Source organism: Candoia aspera, chromosome 8 (genome assembly GCF_035149785.1).
Source record: "Candoia aspera isolate rCanAsp1 chromosome 8, rCanAsp1.hap2, whole genome shotgun sequence".
Classification (NCBI taxonomy): domain Eukaryota; kingdom Metazoa; phylum Chordata; class Lepidosauria; order Squamata; family Boidae; genus Candoia; species Candoia aspera.
Genome location: NC_086160.1, coordinates 48,835,199 through 48,856,355, shown reverse-complemented (window position 1 = coordinate 48,856,355; position 21,157 = coordinate 48,835,199). Strand labels below are relative to the sequence as shown.

Below are 21,157 nucleotides of genomic sequence, written 5' to 3'. Positions count from 1 at the left end.
CATCCGAATGAAAAGTTTAGACAGGAAGTGGCGAAAGGGAGAACATTGCAATCGTACCCCTATTGGGGAAAGGGAAGCGAAGGCTGTATATCTTCTCAGAGATGCTGCATTTCGGAACTTCCGGCATTACATTAAACGCAGTCGCTTGCTAGCCGGCAACTGTGCGTATCCATAGAGATACAATTTTAGAGCGACATCCGCTCCCTGCCAATGAACGTCCCTACACTTTGAGAATTAAAAGTGATACCCCGGTGTAACTTGCTAAAAATAAAGCAGCTTATTAATATCTGAATGACCTCTAAGACTGTGATCAGGACCCTTTGGCTCTTTAAAAATGCCACGAGGAGACACAGCGTCTTCTGTTGGCTCTTGAAACGTTGTTTCTCAATACTTCAATCATTCTTGAGTCTGCCTAGGCGGTCTTGAATGAAGTTTTCTACATTTTTAATATCTCTTCGAGCTGCCGTTGCCTTCCGGGAAAGAAGCCGCGCTCGTGGTCTAAACGCGCTTGAAGTCTTCGCTTTGCTGAGTGGCTGCAATGTCCTCTTCCAAGAGGAAAAGCAAGAAGCGGCCGCCTTCAGAAAAGGACTCCGGTCTTGCTGAACGGGACGCAGGCCAAGAGAAGCTCGCGTGGCAGAGTTTGTCAGCTACAGACTTTCTGGACAAGGGTAGGATGCTGGTAACGTTCGGCGGTTCGTGGGGATCGTTCATGCTCTCAACAAGCCAATGAGATAGTCTAGGTTGGGAAAGCATCAAGAAATCTAGGCTCCATCGGACAGCCATTCTGGTTGTTGCGACAGAGGCTTGTGGCTCTTGCACGGTTCTTGCCGCCGTTGTCGCATCACTCCATCACATAATAGCTATTATCTTGAGAGAGATGTGTGATAGAAACATGCGGAGTGGCTTATTCACAGTGTCCCCGGCAGCTGGGTTGGGGCTTAAAACTCTGGGAATCCCTGTCTAAATCAAATACCTACTGTAACCATTAAGCCACAGGGGCTCCCAAATGCTGCTTTGCATGTTTGTTTGTTTGTGATCATCTTTTTTCTTTTGTATTGTTTAATATAAAACTGTACTATCATTACTTCCTCTTTAAATTTCTTCGCTGAATGTTGCAGGTAGCTGGAATTGCATGAGACAGAAAGCAATGTAATTCTTTTTTTCCAGCAGAAATTTAGGGCACAAATTCAGCACAAATGTAGGTCTCATCCTCACTTCCTGTTGGCACAGCCAAAATTGCCCTGTTAGCCATTTCTCACAATGTTGCATTCAGCTCATCACCAATCCAATTCAGGGGCTTAAAGTTGTAATTAGCTGTTCCAGTTTTAAATAGTGTTATCCTTCTTCCAACACAAGTCATGCCATGTGAATTATGTATGATGTCACAGTTATGGTGATGTCACAGTCAGGGATGGGATATGCCCAAATCCTTTCTGCCTCTTTAGGTTGCTTCAGGCAACTCCCCTGCCTTGCCCTCCAATTGTTGGGTACTGCTCTCTATGGCCGTTTTGATTTGGGCTGTTCTGAGACAAGGCCCCTGGCTCCAACAAAATGCATCTGCCTGCATAAAGCCTAACATATAGCAATCTTTTGAAAGACACCAGATGACTTTAAAAGGGGGTGGGGGGAAGAGTTGGATTCTATCAGCAGTGTGCTCTTGTTTCCCAATGAGTCCATTATAGATTTTCCACTGCTCCTGGTTCAAGTAAATTCATGTAGCTGTACTTCTTATAGTTATTGTCCTAACAGTCAGGAACCAAGCTGAGACAAGGAATAGGTCTCTGGTGTTTTATTACTGCTACATTAGACAGAAAATCCTAACAAACTGAAGGAGCGTGGGAAAAACCCAGACAGATAAACCCCAAAAGTTAAGGCGGGTCTGATCTGTGTCTCTTTGAATGGCTGCTTAACTCCTCAGTACTACGCATGCGTTTCCCCCCCTGCTCACCATCAGTACTCATGACAGTTATTATTACTTTGGGATGATGATGATGAAGTTCTTTTGCCTACTACAATGTCATCTGGCATATTTCCATGGACTACTCTGGGTGCTGCTAGTTTGCAGTACTTACCAATTTGGGATATATTGGAGGTGAAATAAACAAAACTTTTGCCACTTCTTGTTGACTACTCCAGTGATTACAGGCGCAGTGGAGGGGGGCAGTGCATAGTAACTAAGTTTGTTGACTTGTTAACAATAAATTGTGTTACAGTGAATGAACATACATTACATTTTTCATTAGTTCTATTAAAAGTTAACTGTGTTAGTCATCATGGCCCAGTATTTGCATGATAGCCATGGTTTGGAAGTTGTTCCTCTGTGACTCAATTTTATATCCCTCAGTAATGTAAAATGCAGAGGTATAATAAATAGAGCTGATTCCCTTTTCTCCCTGCACTTTAGTATCTTCAGAACAGCATAGAATAAAATTTTGGTAGAACAACATTGGTAGTGTTTACTAAACATAAGAATATTGCATTTCTTGCAACAGTTAATTGAGTGACCAAGCACGGTTTATGTTCTAAATCAGATACATCATATTGTATATCATGTTCTGTTCTTATATTGACTTTTGGGGGATAATCTACGCTTTATCTATAAAGGTTTTAGATCAACCAAATGACAATTGCATGTATAATTGTATTTTTACCTTTAATTTTAGAAGATGACCAAGTCCCCCAAATGTACAGAGGATCTCTTGTGCAACTGGCACTCAACAACATGAAACTGGCAGATATTTGCATAGGGCGTCCTGTGCTGCTTACCAGTAAAAATGGCAAGCAAGAGGTGGTGATTGTTTTCTTATCATTTGTGTGTGTGTATTTGTGCATGCAAGTGGGATATTTATATTCTTGCTGAATCAGTTAGAAGTAATTCACATATGGATGTGAGAAGTATGTTTCTTTCTTTACATATTTTAAAACCATATTTGAAATCTATTTTATCAACAACAGCAATAGAACCTTGACACACTATGTATTTTGTAGTGCAATAGATCCCATCCTGTTATATCCCTCTTTTCTCTACGAACCTTGTTTCTTCATGTCTATCGGAATGTTCCTCCCTTTTGTCCAGCTAGGGAAGCAGTACTGAGGCTAAGTAATAAGTGGACTAATGTTGTTCTCACTAGGGTACTTCTATCTTCTTTATGAGAGACCTGTACTAGAGCCAATAAAGACACTACAGTATCTCCAGGGCTTTGCTTTCCTGGAACTTCATAGAAAATAGTGGTTGTGATGCAGGAAGAGATGGAAGGAATAAGGAAACATGTGATAGAAGATCCACAGTCTTACCAAGCTGTTGTCTTAATCTTGTTATTGCTGCAACTTTCCATTAAGTTGACAATAGACTCTCCATATATTTTTGCCTCTATCACCCAAACAATGAAATAGATAGAACGCTTTTTCTGGAGACTTTCTCTTTTCCAGAAGTAAGTGACCATGAATGCAGGTGCTATTTTACTTTTCTGAGCCATGAAAATACTAACTTGTGTTTTATTTTCTAACAACAACAAAAATCACACACAAATCTTAAGTCAGCCTTACAGGTGAGCAAAGTAATTGTGTGTGTGTCTGTGTTTGATCAGTTTTGCCGCTTTTTAACTACTGTCCCTTTATAGCTCTTAAATAAGGTAGAGGCTTGGACAGGGCACAAAAACAAACCAAGAAAAAGACCTAAGCTAGGAATCCACAAACAAACCACTAAATTTCCATTCTTACATCATGCTGAGTGTGATGGAATGTGTCCCTGAAGTTGGGGTGTGTGTGTGATGTGATGGATTTTGGGCCAGAGGAAGGAGGGAGTGGATTCCAAGGAGATAAGTGTTCCCTCCTTCCTCTGGACTGAAATCCATCACATCACCCCCCTACTTCAGGGACACATTCCATCACACTAAGTCCCAGTTATCATCAGAAAGCCAATACCAACTATTGCTTCAGACTATAAATTACTACCCAGAGCAAGATACATTGTATATTGTGTGCAATATACAAACCAGCATGCTGTTTTTCTTAAAAGTAGCTAATGGTGTAGATGTTTATATTTTTCTTGAAAGGGGTAACACTAGATGGATTATCTGTTGGTTATATTTACTGTTGTTTTGGCATATTTGCTATTGTTTGGGCTAGGTTTGCACGGCATGGCCTGTTGCAGGCTTCCCTGGTAGAAAAATTGGCTTAAGTGCAATTACACAGAAGAACTTGGAAGTGATACCTGGTGATATGGTCTTTGTCCAGCCTGTGACTGGTGCTGTACTTCAGGCAGAGGAAGTAGAAGTAAAGCTGGGGTATGTTGATATCCATGCATTTTATATTATTGCCCATGTTCAGATTTCCAGTTTATTGTGACCTTGAGTGAATTTTGTGATGAAAGAGTTTCATATGGTCATAATGAAAGATTATTTTAAAGACCTAAGTTTTCCTCATATTTAAACTGAGGTACTGCATGCCAGGCAATTTGCATTTCTTCAGATTTGAGTTCTGAAAGAGATATTTGGAGCATGTGGGGGACACAATTGTAGCGCTTTAAAAGAGCCTTGTCTTTTATTTATTTATTTATTAAATTTATATCACCGCACATCTCCCCCAATGGGGGACTCTTCTTTTCTTGAGATACCATGACAGATATGAAGAGCAGATATACTTGTGCTATGCTCCTTCTGCCTTCTGCTCCAGAATACCTTTGTGAATCAAATCTGAATTGCTGAATAGATCTATTGCATACACTGATTGCTTGAAACTGGATCTTCTGATTGATAGTTCATTATAGTATATGTAGTGTAATTCTGTAAAGTGTAATTCCCTTTGGGAAGCTTAGGGCACAAACCACTTTGCTCCTAGAGCTGCTGTAAGGAATTGGAATGCTCTCATTTGGAGGCATGATTAGCTGTAATTGACTTTCCTCACCAACAAAGTTATCTGCATCAGTGTAGCTGAGGTTAGATGTAACTGAGTTAGTACATAAGCAGTCTTGCTGTGTAGAGAACCACTGAATGTGGGTTCAAGCACTGGTGGTATGAAAGGGTTCTTGTGCCTTAAAATATCAAGTAAGAAATAATCAGTGGCTATGCTATAAACCGTATGAAACAAGGACAAAATTTTATTTAACAGGAAGGCAGCGATCTGTAAAATAGTTCAAATAATTCTAGGGTTTAAGATAAATTTGTAAGTAACATGATAGAAGGAAAGGAATCTAATGAACAAGATACGCAGAGTGTCCATTTAAAATCTCTTGGGGTTTGGTTCTGCATTTTGGATATGAAGGTGACAGGTTTCAGAGTCTCGTATCTTGTGGGTCTTCTGCTAGAATAACATTGCTATTTGACGGTTGAAGAATACTGTCCTTTTCTCTATTTGCTTCCTGGATGGCTTTTTAAATTCTCTCATTGTAAAAATTCCCTAGATTTTTTTTCGTCTTGTATCTTTGGTTCTCCTCTTTAGAACCTCCCCAGATAATGCTTCCAAAATCTCTTGAGGAGAAATTTCCAACCATTATGGCTGCAGCAGAGGCTGTCTTGGAAAGAAAATAATCAGAAATATATAAGGGAAACATCTATTGGTCTTATTGGGATGTCAGGGAAAGAAGAAGCATTGATAATAGGAATATTGGCAACGTTTGTATCATTGATTTCAGATTGACTTAATCTTTAAGAATTGCCATTAATGTAGGTAGGTAGGAAGTAGGTTAGGTAGATAGGTAGATAAATTTTAAGTTTAGAGCACCCCCTATTGATGTTACTTTTGTAATTTCTGTAATACAAAGGAATATATTTTAGGGCTTGGATTTACAGACTCTGTGCATTGGATTTGCAGAGACTGCATATTAGCTAGTCCCTGGGAGTCCATGTGGTGATGCTAAGGACCAATGTAACGAATTTGTGCATGGGGATTGCTGTATGAAGTTTCTGTAATTTCTGCAGGAGCCTGATTTAGTTCTTACATTGGGGTACGTTTGGTGTTTTTGAAATAAAAGTAAAATTATATTTATCAACTTTTAACAAGGATTATTTTATTTATTTTTTCTTAGGGTTAAAGATGGCTGTATTAGTACCGAAGACTTGTCAATTAGCCTCTTAAGAAACTTAGGTATGGGTTTATTTTATGTTTCTTGGTTTGTATTATAGCTTTCAATCTTAAATACTTACAAATTTCTGTCTGCCCTCTAGCCAAATGTTTTGGGTTTCTGAGTTTTAAAGAGATCCAGTACACTAACTCTGGATTAAGAGTATAAAGAATAGGGGAAAATGCTGCATTTGGAACTTTATAACTATCCAGTTTGAACAGGCTGACTTTTAAAAGTGTGTAGAATATTCTCTTAAGAAGAGTGCTATTCCAAAATAAGTTGTTCTGACCTCAAAACAGGCTCATAGGAATGTTTTGTTAAAGCTGACTTTTCTGAGCATTTCTGTTGGATTTCTATGCCCTGTAGTCTAATTTTCTGTATGTCTTGATTTGTCACAGTAAATGAATTCTGGATGCTGAAAGGAAGTAAAGATAAGGATATGATATTCCCATTTTGATTTCATTTCTTGCTTCAGGAGGCTCTTGAAGGACTGACAATTGTTTTATTGTTAAAAGTTGCCAAGCCTACAGAAAATGCAATAATTTTTTTAAAATTTGTTTGTGTGTTTGAGAACTGGTAGTTAGATCACCAAGATCATTGCTTGTGTTTTGAAAGCTATTATGTTTGTTGATGTATTGCTGCTATTAACAGATAATTTTATGCAGTAATATTTTAAGCAGGAACTACTTGAGAAATCTGACCGGTTTTTTAAATATCTTTTTTTGCAGATGGAAAGATAGTATTACCAGGCAACTTCCTGCAAATTACTTTCTATGGCCGGTCTTGTGACCTAAAGGTTACAAAGGTGAAAGGAATGGATGGTGTGTTGCTGAAAATGCAAGATGTTTTAAAGACACCACAGGAATATTCACTGGAAAATTCAGATAGCAGTCATTTCAATTTATCTGTTGAACTTGGAAAACTAGTAATAACAGACAATAAGGTATCTACCAGTACCCCACACAAGCAGGAGGATCATAGTGTATCTGTGAACGATTCTTTAAATATTGTGAGGCATGAAGAATTGAGTCTTGATCCATCAGAGATACTTGATAGGGATGAGGCTGTGATCTCTAATCTTCATTCTGAATCAACTATATCACAAGATGTTGAGAAAGATTTTGCAGGTGAAGGATTACCTTTGGCTGATAAAACAGGACTGTCACAGAACTGGGAAACATTTTACTTCATATCTTCAAGGACTAGGGTCAGTTTCATTCAACCACAAGCCAAAGTGGCTGAAGAACACAAGCTTGAACCAAAAATTACTTACGATTCAATAGGTGGACTCAATAACCAGCTAAAAACCATAAGAGAAATGATTGAACTTCCCCTGAAGCAGCCAGACCTATTTAGGAAATATGGTAGGATATCTATGAGATAAAAGTCTGTTACAAATTACTATTTTTCATTTTGTAATCCTGTCAAATAATGCAAAACACAGTTTAACTGTATTTGGTTTTTTAAAATGGCAGATCATTTGCTACTTTCAGTATTTTGTTTTACCTGCCCAAGTGCTGTACAATGACTTAATTCATTTTTTTCTGTCATGTTTTGCTTAACATAGTTTGTTGGATAAGCTGGATTGAGATAGTGGCCTAAATTCACCTCCAAAAAGCTTCTCTTAGAGTTTGGCAGCATCTCTTTGGAGACAGCCTCATGAATGTTTGCCAATTTGTTTCTTGATATAGTTGCCATGGCAATGAAATGTCTGTAAGAAAGCAACAAGGCTCAGAGAGCACCAAGGACTCCACATATGGAAACTGTCTTGTGCTCATGAAAAATCTTAGTGCTGTGCGTGAGACACGCACTCAATTTTAACTCCAGTTTTAAGCTTCCTCATTTACAAGAAAAGTGTAGCTGGCTTCAGTTCACCATTCGTCAGTTGAAGTGGTGGTACTTCCAAATGGAGCACAGCTCAGTGCTTCCATCAGTTTGGACAAAATGGGATAAGGGCTTTTTAAATGCACAATAGGAGCATTACTCCTTTTTGTCGTCCTATCATACAAGAAATCATACCACCAAACTTGCTATTTTGAGGGCTACAAAAATGAGGGCTGTGGAGGCTCTGGAGTACCCACCTTTAAATTTAAAGATGGGTTTATCCAGTTAAGCAATTTAACTGTTACGTTTATCCAGTTAAGCAATTTAACATAACAGTATGTTGTTAGTAGTTTGGTGTCAATATAGGGATAATTTTATTATTATCCTGATTATGAACTTTTAAAAGCATCCGATGTCCAGGAATTAAATACTTTTTTTTTGCTGCTTACTCTGTGTGTAATTCTGAAGGAATCCCACCTCCAAGAGGCATGCTATTATATGGTCCTCCAGGTACAGGAAAGACATTGCTAGCCAGAGCCATTGCAAATGAGGTCGAAGCACACTTCTCTACTATTAATGGTCCAGAAATAATAAGCAAGTAAGTCCCCTTCTTTGATTTATTTCAGCCTTGCTTTATCTAATTTTCAGTTGGAGGTGCACTTGTTGCTATTTTTAAAATACAGGGCCTCTTTGCTATCCAACAGCCACAGATAGGACACAGCTACATCTGTAAATGGAAATGAAGGATTGATTGTATATTTATAGAGCCAGTTTGGTCTAGTGGTTAAGGCAATGGGCTAGAAACCAGGAGACCGGCTGGGTGACCATGGGTCAGTCACTGTCTCTCAGCCCAACTCACCTCACAGGGTTGTTGTGGGGAAAAGAGGAGGAGGAAGGAGTATTAGGTATGTTCGCTGCCTTGAGTAATTTATAAACATAATAAAGGAAGGATAGAAAATAAATAAATAAATAAATTTATATCAAGATGTTGACACAATAATGTACCCATGTAGGAAACTGAGTAGTCAGACTTTTGTTGATGAACTGCATTTGATTTTCCTGTAGATTTTATGGAGAAAGCGAAGCCAGGCTGCGACAGATATTTTCTGAAGCCTCTTTACGGTATGCTTGTATTCTTTTAGTGAAGTTACTTCAGATCGTTTAACTTAGGGTTAGGCAAGTTTTTTTGGAATTTTGAATTTTGTGAGCTCTCTCACAAAATACTGTAGTTGCCAGGAGAGGCAGCTTGCCTATTTAAAAATGGCTGGCATGCTCAGTCACAAAATGTTTGTTCCCTAGAAGGCAAACTGCTGAGATTCCTCCCTGCAAACTCTTCTATCTCCAGAACATGCTTTCTAGCACTTTAACTTAGCTTTGTCTGTCTTCTTGGGCAAATGGAGCTTCTTCCAAAGAAAGCACTGATTCCTTATGCTGTGTACATTAGAATAAATATGCACATAAGACAAAAAGGTAAAGACACCTTCAAATTAAGCTCAACTTCTAGAGACTGTATGGGCATGTCCTAGTTTTCAAACCATTATTGCCTTCTTCAGGGATGTTTTTTTTCAATCTCCCCATTTGCAAACCTGTGATTTCCTGGTAGACTCCCATCAAATGACTAACCTGGTCCAGCTCTGCTTAACTTTTTCAAGATCAGCCAAAGTCAGATAGAAATATGCCATTCTTTCCCTTATATTAATTTGTATATCGCAAGAAACATGTCATTTCCCATTATTTTTTTAAGGCGACCATCCATTATATTTATTGATGAAATTGATGCACTCTGTCCAAAGAGAGAAGAAGCCCAGAATGAAGTTGAAAAAAGAATTGTAGCATCATTGTTAACACTAATGGATGGCATTGGATCAGTAAGTAGTTGAATACACTGAATTGGAATTATTGGTTCAGTGGTATATATGAAAAATAATATTTGCATACAAATTGCCTTCCTCTGAATACTATTTTGTGATTATATAGTAGGAAAGACATTTAAAATATATCCAGTTCTTTGTGCTCTCATCTCTAGCTAACAAGATGGTATTCTGTAAATAGTTATAAATTGCTGCAATGTTTTCAGTGTTATTTATGCTGCTAGTAATGTATACTGGAAGTTTTGCCCCAGAATGCTTTAAGGCAAAATAAAAACTAACCCAGATATTATGGGTGATTTATACTTTATTTTTGAATGGTGATCCCAGGTTATGAAATGGAAGATTACATGGCATACCTGTATGGATGTGCTTAATATGTTGTTCCAGCTATGGAAGATGTCATGATTGACCCACATTGCTGAGTTAATAGAGTCCAGAACTAGCTGGTAATGCGAAGACACTGCAGTGCTGCATGGCTGGAAGTTGTGCCATAGTGAATGGTACATCTCATTAAAATCTTAAATTTTCTTAGATCCCCAGTTAAACCCAGGAGGTAGCTTTCCCTTTAATGGAGGAGACCATCCTTTGTTGTTTTAAGCATCTGCAGCACTTTGGATCTGAAGCCAACAGGTGCTTTGGAATGGGCATGGGTACACATGCTACTACTGTTGCCTTTTTAAAAAAAGATGAATCTTTTCCTATGATTTCCTGGTTGTCATGAGTACTGCTGGTGAACAGGAGGGGGGCCCTCTCCAGGGGGAGAAACGCATGCGTAGTTTAGAAGCTATGAATCTCCCATCAAAGAAACTCAGAACAGACCCACCTTAGATTTCTGGGTTTTTCTGTGAGGGTTTTCCCACTGCTTTTCAGTTTAGCAGGATTTTCTGTCTAGTAGAGTAGAACAATAAACACTAGAGACCCAACCAATCATCTCAGCATGGTTCTTCGCTCCAAGATAGGACACTGGTAGCCATGAGATCCCAGGAAAATTTACATATGAGTTAAGGAGGCCATGACACCATACCCATGCCAAAACGCCTTGTCACACCATGTTGTCAGGTCTTTAACTCAAAGACATATTTTCCTGGGATGATGTGGCTACTGTGAGATCTCAAGAAAAGATGCAGCTTTCAAAAGAAGCACTGACAAGTGCAGTGTGTGCATCTGCACCTCCTTTGGAGCACTTTTTTGGCTTCTGACCCAAAGTGTTGCGTTTCCATGGTTGTCTTAATCTGTGGCAAATAAAGGCAAACTGGTAGAGAGGTTTTCTGAAAGAGATTTCAAGAATTGTGTAAAATCTGTGTTGGTAAATTCTCTGAGCCTTTTAAGTGTTTAACAAATCTTTTTATAGTTCTTTATAACTTTATACCTTAGAAAGTAAGGTGCTTGTTTTCTATAAATTTAGTGTTATGTTGTAAAGTAAACCAAATCTTTTTACATGTATACTGGATTGTGGACTTAGTGGGAAGTTCTTGCTGATGTTTGTGAAATATCATGGCTGCATTAAAAATGAAACGTCAGTCTTACTTTATCCAGATGCTTACTCCACACTGCTTTTCATTTCTTCAACTTACAGTAAGCCTGTTTTTCAATAAATCTGTTTTGCCTTTTAGGAAGGTAATGAAGGGCAACTCTTAGTTCTTGGAGCCACCAACCGCCCTCATGCAGTAGATTCAGCCCTGCGCAGACCAGGACGTTTTGATAAAGAGATAGAAATTGGAGTTCCCAATTCTCAAGATCGACTAGACATCTTAAGGAAGCTTCTCAGTAAGACTCCTCACTCATTGACAGCAACAGATTTGACTCAACTGGCAGACAGTGCCCATGGGTATGTAGGAGCAGACCTAGCGGCACTGTGCAAGGAAGCAGGTAAGCTAAGTATGCTTCACATTGAATATCGGTGTCCTTGAGGTGACTTTATTTACTCTGTTAGTGTTTAGATATCACAGTGAGAATGTGCTTGTATTATACCGTATTACTTACACTAAGGGCTTTCTGTTCATCATAGTTTTAAACAGCTCTAGTGAAAAAAGTTAGAAAATCATTGTCTACTTATACACAGTTAATAATGATTTATTATTATATCTACTAAGGCATATAAATACACTAAGATATTTTTGATATCCTGGATGGAAGGGTATTTAAATATAATCAGTTAAAAAGTGTATAAGCCACTGGAATCCTGTTTTAACACTTGAATGAAATTTGATCTGTGCTAAGTAGAATGAACGTATCCTGTTTAGACGACTTGTATTTCCTGTTCAGCATTTTACTAACAATATGGCTCAATATAGGCAGACTATAGGTGAAAAATAGATGTGGAAAACTTCATTTTGGACAAAGTTTGTTCACTAAAAAATATGTAAGCTATCAGGTTAGCATAGATTTCATAACAGACAGAATAGAAAGTTATGTCAGGCCGCAATTCTGTGTGCCTAATTCCTTTTGTGTGAATATGCACAGGATTCGGCTTGTTTTCTACTGTGTATAAAGTGAACAAAATTTTGTTTAAAATGAAAATGCAATTAATAATGTCAGATAGTATATCCGTTAAGTTGCCTTTTCTGAATATACATCAAGAGCAGTTAAAATTTGGATATAAATTCAATAAATTGCTCAATAAATACTATTTCTTCAGCAATAGTGAGCTGCCACCTAGTGGTAGTAGATGAGATTTCATGTAAATAGGTTTAAAACATGTAACTGTGTTCTTCATGTAAAAGGAATCTCTGAAAATGCTATGTCATAGTTAGGAGCATTTTAAAACAACAGGAAAATGAGTATGTTTATAAGACTTTAAAATACATGGATAAGTTATGCAGTGCTTTGTCAGTGCAAAATAGTAAACCTGATGTTAACATTAGTAAAACTGACACAAGGTGAAACCTTTAAGATAGTTTTAGGTAATGTTTTCTTTGTATGTATCATACTCCAAGAAATAAAATTATCTGCACAACTATGACAATAATTATGCCTCTTACCAATATTTGGAAAAAGTAAAAATGTGTTAAATATTATTTCTGGCTTTTTTACACCCCTGTATAAAATGTTAATCCTTCCTTTTTCCTATCTGTAACTTGTAGGTAAGAAATAATATATGCCTGATATCACTACGATATGTAAATCTACATACGTTGCACAGAATTGATGCTTCCAAGAGGCTGTCTGTTGATTTTTCATTAATTAAAATTGTGCATATTTTTGCAGGTAGCACTGTATTTTGTAATGAATTATGTTTTGAAGTGTTGAACAGTAATTGTACAAAGTAATAGTCTAAAGCACATTGCACTGGAATTTGATTAAAAAGAGAACTTGTAAATTGCATAAGCATATAATTAAATGACTGTGTCTTTTCCCATATCTTACTGTACTTCACTCATTGTCCAGATTTACCTTTGTGTGATTTTGTTTAGAAGATTTTGCTTTAGAGTAGTGCTTCCCATGAGTGGAAACTTGTCTTTATCAAACATTGCTTAAGCTTTTGAGGGCCCTGAGCAGAGTCTTTTATGAAAAAAGAGTGTTATGTTGTCTTCTAAAGCTCTTTAAATGGAGAGGGAAAATGGGGAAAAACAGCACTAGGTTTTTAACTACTATGCAGTATGAGAACATCTACTTAAATCAACCATTTGTTGCTAGCTTGCTAGCTATAGTTGAACTTCCAAAGTACAAGAACACAGTGTTTTCTAAGTTCAGCACAGAACTACTTCATCTAGCAATCATTTAATAAAACCAATCTATTTTTTTAGGATTATATGACTATTCTTATTACTTACCCAGAAAATATTTATGAAGTGTTTATAATGATAGGCCACCAATTGATTAAAAAAAATACAACATAGCATGACAAGTTAATTAGGCAGTGAGGATGTAAATGAAATAAACAGTGTCAAATGTTACAAAATGCTTAGCAACGTAGGCTTCCAAATATAGTATCTCATTATAAACTTAGCCTTCTAAGGCTGCTTGTGGTTCTTGAGCAGGATGGATTATAAATACAACCTTATTTTTTTAAACTGAAAAGGCCCATCTCCTTTACTGTGAACGGAACTACTGGGTTTAAAAATGTTAAGGCTTATCTTTAAAATTTTATTGACTAAATTGTACAGACTTGGAAAACAAAGAATGAAATGAAAGGTCCATGTAAATAAGAACAAGAATCCTGATCTTTGTGATTCTAAAAGTAAGAACTGGAACCCACAGTGCTATTTCCCAGGGATTACTTGGGAAGATTTTGAACAATTACTGTTGTCTGCTTGCTCTGATTTTAAGCTCCGTTTATCCTGTATATCTTGTTTAATGATTTCTTGGTGGCTGCTTAGAATATTTGTAGGTAAATTTAGAAGCACTGGCAGATAATCATTTCTATAGTTCATTGATTGCCATTCACTAATGAGCAAAGTTCCATAAAATCTTGTTAGTGCACTTCATTTTTGAAAACTGTATCATTTTTTGTTTTCCTGCTTAGGAAATGGTATACTGCCATTTGCCTGTTGAAGTGGAAGAGATATTTTTGTTGATCAAAGTTGTAACATATGCTTGTGGGTGGCATTTTAATTACTTTTATGTAGGAATAGTTACATTTGGATGTTGAAGGTTGAAGGTATGTGTGTTTATCCAAAGTAAGATGTTGATATGGTATACAGTTATCAGATATTTTGGATTCAAAAGCACACAGGAATACACACATACTACCTGTCTGCAATTACTTAATCAAATGTTTCTTTTCCCAGGATTGTGCATGCTTGGTTAAGGCTTGCACACAGGCATTGCATGTACACATTCTGAGCCACCTTTTGTCAGGCTCAGCCCAAGAAACGACAAAGAATCAGTCCAGCCAAACTTCAGTTCTTAATTTGCTCACACCATATAGACAGAATCTTGCCAGACTAAAGCTCCTCTATCCAACCTAAAGAGAAATAACCTGGAAGGTTCTAGGGTGGGTCTACTCTGAATCTCTTTGTCTTCCCATGTTCCAGCTCTGGATTGTGTTTTCTCTTATCTTGCTCCCCTCCTTGGAATGTGCTCCCTCCTTCCTGAGAACCAGCTGCGTTACTGTAGTCCATCACATCATCTCCCCCTTCATAGACACATTTCACCACACCGTTTTTTCTTCTGCAACTATTTAAAACAGCTATCTCCTTTGCAAGGATTGTGTGGCTGCTGTCTGCAGTGTAGTCCCGAGAAATGACATACTTGGCCTTAGGAATTGCAAGCTGTATCACTTTCAAAACTCTGAAAGACTTTTTTGCCTCTGAAGAGTTTAATATAGCATTTAGATATTTATCAGTCACAGAGAGAAGAACATGTAGTAGTACAGTGTGTAATGAACACGGAGGAAACACTAGTCTTCATTTCTGCCTCTCCCATTTTTTTTAGATTAACACATTACACAATTAATGTCATAAGTTATTTAAATGTAAATGTTTGAATGGGAGAGGAGATGGGCGATGACAAATTTGATAAAGAAAAATCTTCAATAGCTGGTACTTCAAAACTATTTAATGTTTAAATAGATGTTTAAATCTATGAACCAGAGTAATATCAGAAACAGTTAGCAGTACTTATCTTATTAAGAGGCAAATAAGAAAAAACAGTCCATGTTAAATGGTAATTATACATTTTAATAAATATTTTATTCATCGTTTAGTGAATTTCTATCTCACCTTTCTGTTTTTTCAACAGTCAATACTGCTTAGAGCAATAGAAAATACAAAATGTGAGTTAAAATGATATTAATACAATTGAAATGGAATTAAAATTAAACATTAAAATAATTTAATAATAAAGAGTTTAGTGGAACAGATGTATTTTTACCATCTTCCTAAATATTGGGAGAGTGGGAATACATTCCAAACCTGGCAGCTATGCAGGAGAAGGCCCTTTCTTCTCCATAGGAAGTACCAGATACTAGATATTTGAGCTTCTGGCAGCAAGGACAACTTGCAAAAGGCTTCTTCTACTGATCTCAGTAACTGGGCAGTTCGTAGTGGGAGAGGTCGCTCCGCAGATATTTCTGGCTACAAACTATTGAAGGCTTGAACGGTCAATACCAACACCTTGAATTTGTTCCATTGAAATGGAATCTTTTTCTGCTTTAATCTATCAGTCAAACAAACCCCACTCTTTTCTCTTATGCAAAATTCTAACAGGAATTTCTTTAAGAACAATTACATCTGTATTATCAACCTGTATTATCAGTCTTGTATTAAAATACTGCTGCAAAACTTGATCCCTTGTCTTCTTCCTGACAAAGTGCAAAATATTACTTGGAACATTTCATATTCTCGCAAATCTTGTATTTATTCTATATACTTTATCGATTTCTGTCTCTGTATCCTCCTCTTCCCAATCCAAAAAATTTGTCAAGACTTTAATAATCTTTTCTCTAATATCTTCATCAGAAGCCTCTGGGATTGCTCTAAGTCTCAAACAAAATTCCTTCTCTCTCAATTCTAACAGAGCCAGATTATCCAGTTCTCTCTCCAACTCTGTCTATAGCTCCTGTCTTACTCTCAAAAATTTCCACTTTGTCATTAATTTGTTTTACATCTCCAGACACTTGTTTTACAGAGCTTTCCATTTTCTTCTTTCATCCATTTTTTTTTCAAAAGCTGTCAATTTAGTATCAAATGATTCAGATAACTTAATGGCCAGTTACTCAAACATTTTCTAAAGCAAATCTGGTGTAATTCCTTCTTCTGCAGGTTGCTCTAGCGAATCTCTCCTCCCTTCCATTTTTGTTGCTTTTCTGGTGATTGCCATTATGATATTATAATCCAAAAATGAAAGTGTCTCAAACAAGGGAAAGAGAAAAAGAAAACACCCCTTTTTTCTGTTTTGTCTTCCTGCACCCTTAATTTTTTTGTCTCAAGTGGCACTCTGTAGTTACAGTCAGCATCACAGTCAACATCTCCATAGTTACAGTCAGCTGCTGTTTTATCCTGCAGCTCAGAAAACCTCTCTTTATCTGTAAATTAGTTACATCCAAAAGTGGTTAAGAAATGAGGCTTGTGCAAACCTTGTGTCCATATAGGCTGAATTACAGCTGTGAGCTTGATTGAAATCTCTTGATTCCCAGCCACTCAACTCATGAGCCAACCACAAAAGCCTCATTTCTTGCAGTCTACTCATGAGGAGCAGCTGTCTGGATTGCAAGTGGGAGATCTCATGATCTCTCCTTTTTCCAGAGAGACTGCACTGGCCAGAATTCACCATCTGGCTGCCAATCTCTGCCGCAGTGCTGTCCCTGCTCCTTCAGGCACATCTAGTTTGCCGTGAATCCTCAATGGAAGCAACACGATCTAGATCCTAAGTTCACTTCCTCTCTTTTCACAACTCGTCCATTTTTCCTCTTATCTCTCTTACTACTTCATTTTCTTAGTAATTTAAACAGAGTTTTCTCCATGCCGCTTTAATTTAAAATGAATTTTGTCTTAATTCTTGCATTGTTACTGTTTTATTTTAGGATTGTCAGCTTTTGTTTTAGGATTGTCAGTAAGAGTATTGTGGGAATATGTCATTATTTTGTAGGGGCAACTACAACACTCCATATCCTGCTCAATCATCCCTGTTAAATTTTTTACTGATTATTTAGACAGCATATTGTAATACTTCAATAAAACAAATTATAGTAAAACCACAACTGTTGAAGAAGAGGTACCCTCAAAGGGATATAATTTAGGCTACTGTAAGAGTACTGTGGGAATATGTTTCTAAAAAGGGCTTTATAAATGGAGGCTTTGTTTAATGATGACATTGTCCTTGCATATTTTACCTCAGCCTGAACCTAATTCTTATTGCATAACTTTTAACAAAAGAATTATACTCTAATTATTTGAATTTGCTAATGCACTGTTTCTCTCCATTGTTACCATTTTCTTTTTTATGGTTTGCAGCTGTGAATCGTTTTAAAATCAAGAATCATAATCCTACTGAAACATTGCCTTGGCAATAAAGCAAAAGTTTACAATAACCCTTGTTGGAGGAAACAACTTTGTATGCAGAGGAGTTCTTAGAAATGAAATTAATTTTTTCCTGTTTTCTATGCCTTGCCACAACATTGTTAAAGCAACCCAATAGACATGTTTCAGCAAATACTAAGCATTCATAATGACTGAAATTTACGTATTCCTCCATGCAATAGCGTATCCAGTTGAACGTGCAACGTACAGATTGTGAAGGACCAAATTCTTATACTTGTACAAACAGGAACAATTTTATATTACTTTTGTAGCTAGCGTATAAACGTAAATAAAATAACACAGATCACTTCCCATCATAAGCAGTAAACACATCTTAAACTAGATTTCTCTAATAAACCTGACGTATGAAGAGAAAAAAATACATACATCACATTTTCAGACATATCTCCAGGGAGTCGATACATGTCACATAACTCCTAATTGGTGGGACCTGGGCAACAGTATGTTAGTTTGCAAGGTTGACTTCAGATGGAGATTCCCTAACTTTGCAGAGCATAGTGTGAGCACTCCAACAACCTAAGAGACGGCTTTATACATGGATTTCACCAGATGGACAACACCGAAATCAGATTGACTACATCCTTTGCAGCCAAAGGTGGCGGACATCTGTACAGTCGGTAAAAACAAGACCTGGAGCTGACTGTAGTTCCGATCACAAACTTTTTCTTGCACAATTTAGGATCAGACTAAAGAGATTAGGGAAGACCCACAGATCAGCTAGATATGAGCTCACTAATATTCCTAAGGAATATGCAGTGGCGGTGAAGAATAGATTTAAGGGACTGGACTTAGTAGATAGGGTCCCAGAAGAACTCTGGAGAGAAGTTCTCAACATTGTTCAGGAGGCGGCAACAAAATACATCCCAAAGAAAGAGAAAACCAAGAAGGCAAAATGGCTGTCTGCTGAGACACCAGAAGTAGCCCAAGAAAGAAGGAAAGCAAAAGGCAACAGTGATAGGGGGAGATATGCCCAATTAAATGCAAAATCCCAGAGGTTAGCCAGAAGAGATAAGGAATTATTTTTAAACAAGCAATGTGTGGTAGCAGAAGAAGACAATAGAATAGGAAGGACAAGAGACCTCTTCCAGAAAATTAGAAACATTGGAGGTAAATTCCAGGCAAAAATGGGTATGATCAAAAACAAAGATGGCAAGGACCTAACAGAAGAAGAAGAGATCAAGAAAAGGTGGCAAGAATATACAGAAGACCTGTATAGGAAGGATAACAATATCGGGGATAGCTTTGACGGTGTGGTCAGTGAGCTAGTGTAATGGTTGCCTATCCTAAAATACTCTCAGACTCACAAGCAAGAGCTTAACAAAACCCAGTTTATTTAAGAATAGTATGCAAGTACAAAGAAAGCTGAGAACGAGAAAAGCACGCCAAATGCAAACTAAAAAACCCTCGGTACAAACGAGATCCCTCCCCCCGTAGAATCTTCCCAGGCTCACAATCCCAGGTGCTCCTAACGGCTCCTGACGGTGCGGTGGAAAAGTCCTTGAGCCGAACATATAATCCAAACACATTCCATTAAAATGAACATAGATACAGAGCTTGGCACAAGGTCAGCAACATGGCATGTGAAACGTTACGATGTACAGTGCACATTGGAACAGTGAACATGACAGCTAGAGCCAGACATCCTGAAGAGTGAGGTTGAATGGGTCTTAAGAAGCATTGCTAATAATAAGGCAGCAGGAGACGACGGCATCCCAGCTGAACTGTTCAAAATCTTGCAAGATGATGCTGTCAAGGTAATGCATGCTATATGCCAGCAAATTTGGAAAACACAAGAATGGCCATCAGAGTGGAAAAAATCAACTTATATTCCCATACCAAAAAAGGGAAACACTAAAGAATGTTCAAACTATCGAACAGTGGCACTCATTTCACATGCCAGTAAGGTAATGCTCAAGATCCTGCAAGGTAGACTTCAGCAATTCATGGAGCGAGAATTGCCAGATGCACAAGCTGGGTTTAGAAAAGGCAGAGGAACTAGGGACCAAATTGCCAATATCCGCTGGATAATGCCAATATCCGCTGGATAAAGGGAGTTTCAGAAAAATATCTCTTTCTGTTTTATTGACTGTTCTAAAGCCTTTGACTGTGTGGACTATAACAAATTGTGGCAAGTTCTTAGTGGTATGGGGATACCAAGTCATCTTGTCTGCCTCCTGAAGAATCTGTATAACGACCAAGTAGCAACAGTAAGAACAGACCACGGAACAACGGACTGGTTTAAGATTGGGAAAGGAGTACGGCAGGGCTGTATACCCTCACCCTACTTATTCAACTTGTACACAGAACACATCATGCGACATGCTGGGCTTGAGGAATCCAAAGCTGGGGTTAAAATTGCTGGAAGAAACTTGAACGATGTCAGATATGCAGATGATACCACTTTGATGGCTGAAAGTGAAGAGGAACTGAGAAGCCTTATGATGAAGGTGAAAGAAGAAAGTGCAAAAGCTGGCTTGCAGCTAAACCTCAAAAAAACCAAGATTATGGCAACCAGCCTGATTGATAACTGGCAAATAGAGGGAGAAAATGTAGAAGCAGTGAAAGACTTTGTATTTCTAGGTGTGAAGATTACTGCAGATGCTGACTGCAGTCAGGAAATCAGAAGACGCTTAATCCTTGGGAGAAGAGCAATGACAAATCTCGATAAAATAGTTAAGAGCAGAGACATCACACTGACAACAAAGGTCCGCATAGTTAAAGCAGTGGTGTTCCCCGTAGTAACATATGGCTGCAAGAGCTGGACCATAAGGAAGGCTGAGAGAAGGAAGATCGATGCTTTTGAACTGTGGTGTTGGAGGAAAATTCTGAGAGTGCCTTGGACTGCAAGAAGATCAAACCAGTCCCTACTCCAGGAAATAAAGCCAGACTGCTCACTTGAGGGAATGATATTAAAGGCAAAACTGAAATACTTTGGCCACATAATGAGAAGACAGGACACCCTGGAGAAGATGCTGATGCTAGGGAGAGTGGAAGGCAAAAGGAAGAGGGGCCGACCAAGGGCAAGATGGATGGATGATATTCTAGAGGTGACGGACTCGTCCCTGGGGGAGCTGGGGGTGTTGATGACCGACAGGAAGCTCTGGCGTGGGCTGGTCCATGAAGTCACGAAGAGTCGGAAGCGACTAAACGAATAAACAAAGTGTGAGCATGCATGGTATAAAACTGGGCTTTGATTGAGCATCTGGAATATTGGCCCACTTGTGCCGAAATTGTCTACTATTGTGTCTTCACAGTTAGTAGGAAATGCTGCATATATCATGGGTGCACTTAAGGTTGGTAAACTAGTCTATTATTTTTTTACAGAACTAAGAAGTTTATGTAAAAATCACATATTGGCAGGGGAGGTCAATATTTAAGAACCTTTCTGTTGAAGATTGAGACTTGGAGTGAAAGAAGAG

At 37.9% G+C, this 21,157-nt stretch overlaps 1 protein-coding gene across 1 annotated transcript in view; it reads left to right on the top strand.

The window, feature by feature from the left end:
• The first annotated feature begins 479 nt into the window (after nt 1-479).
• AFG2A (AFG2 AAA ATPase homolog A) overlaps nt 480-21,157 on the top strand; it is a 158,531-nt gene continuing 137,853 nt past the window's right edge. Inside the window, exons 1-9 of the mRNA XM_063310822.1 lie at nt 480-668; nt 2,664-2,788; nt 4,129-4,286; nt 6,026-6,084; nt 6,790-7,425; nt 8,354-8,483; nt 8,951-9,007; nt 9,630-9,753; nt 11,370-11,625. Of these exons, the coding sequence (XP_063166892.1) occupies nt 539-668; nt 2,664-2,788; nt 4,129-4,286; nt 6,026-6,084; nt 6,790-7,425; nt 8,354-8,483; nt 8,951-9,007; nt 9,630-9,753; nt 11,370-11,625 (1,675 nt within the window). The 5' untranslated portion in view covers nt 480-538. The remainder of the gene's footprint in view (nt 669-2,663; nt 2,789-4,128; nt 4,287-6,025; nt 6,085-6,789; nt 7,426-8,353; nt 8,484-8,950; nt 9,008-9,629; nt 9,754-11,369; nt 11,626-21,157) is intronic.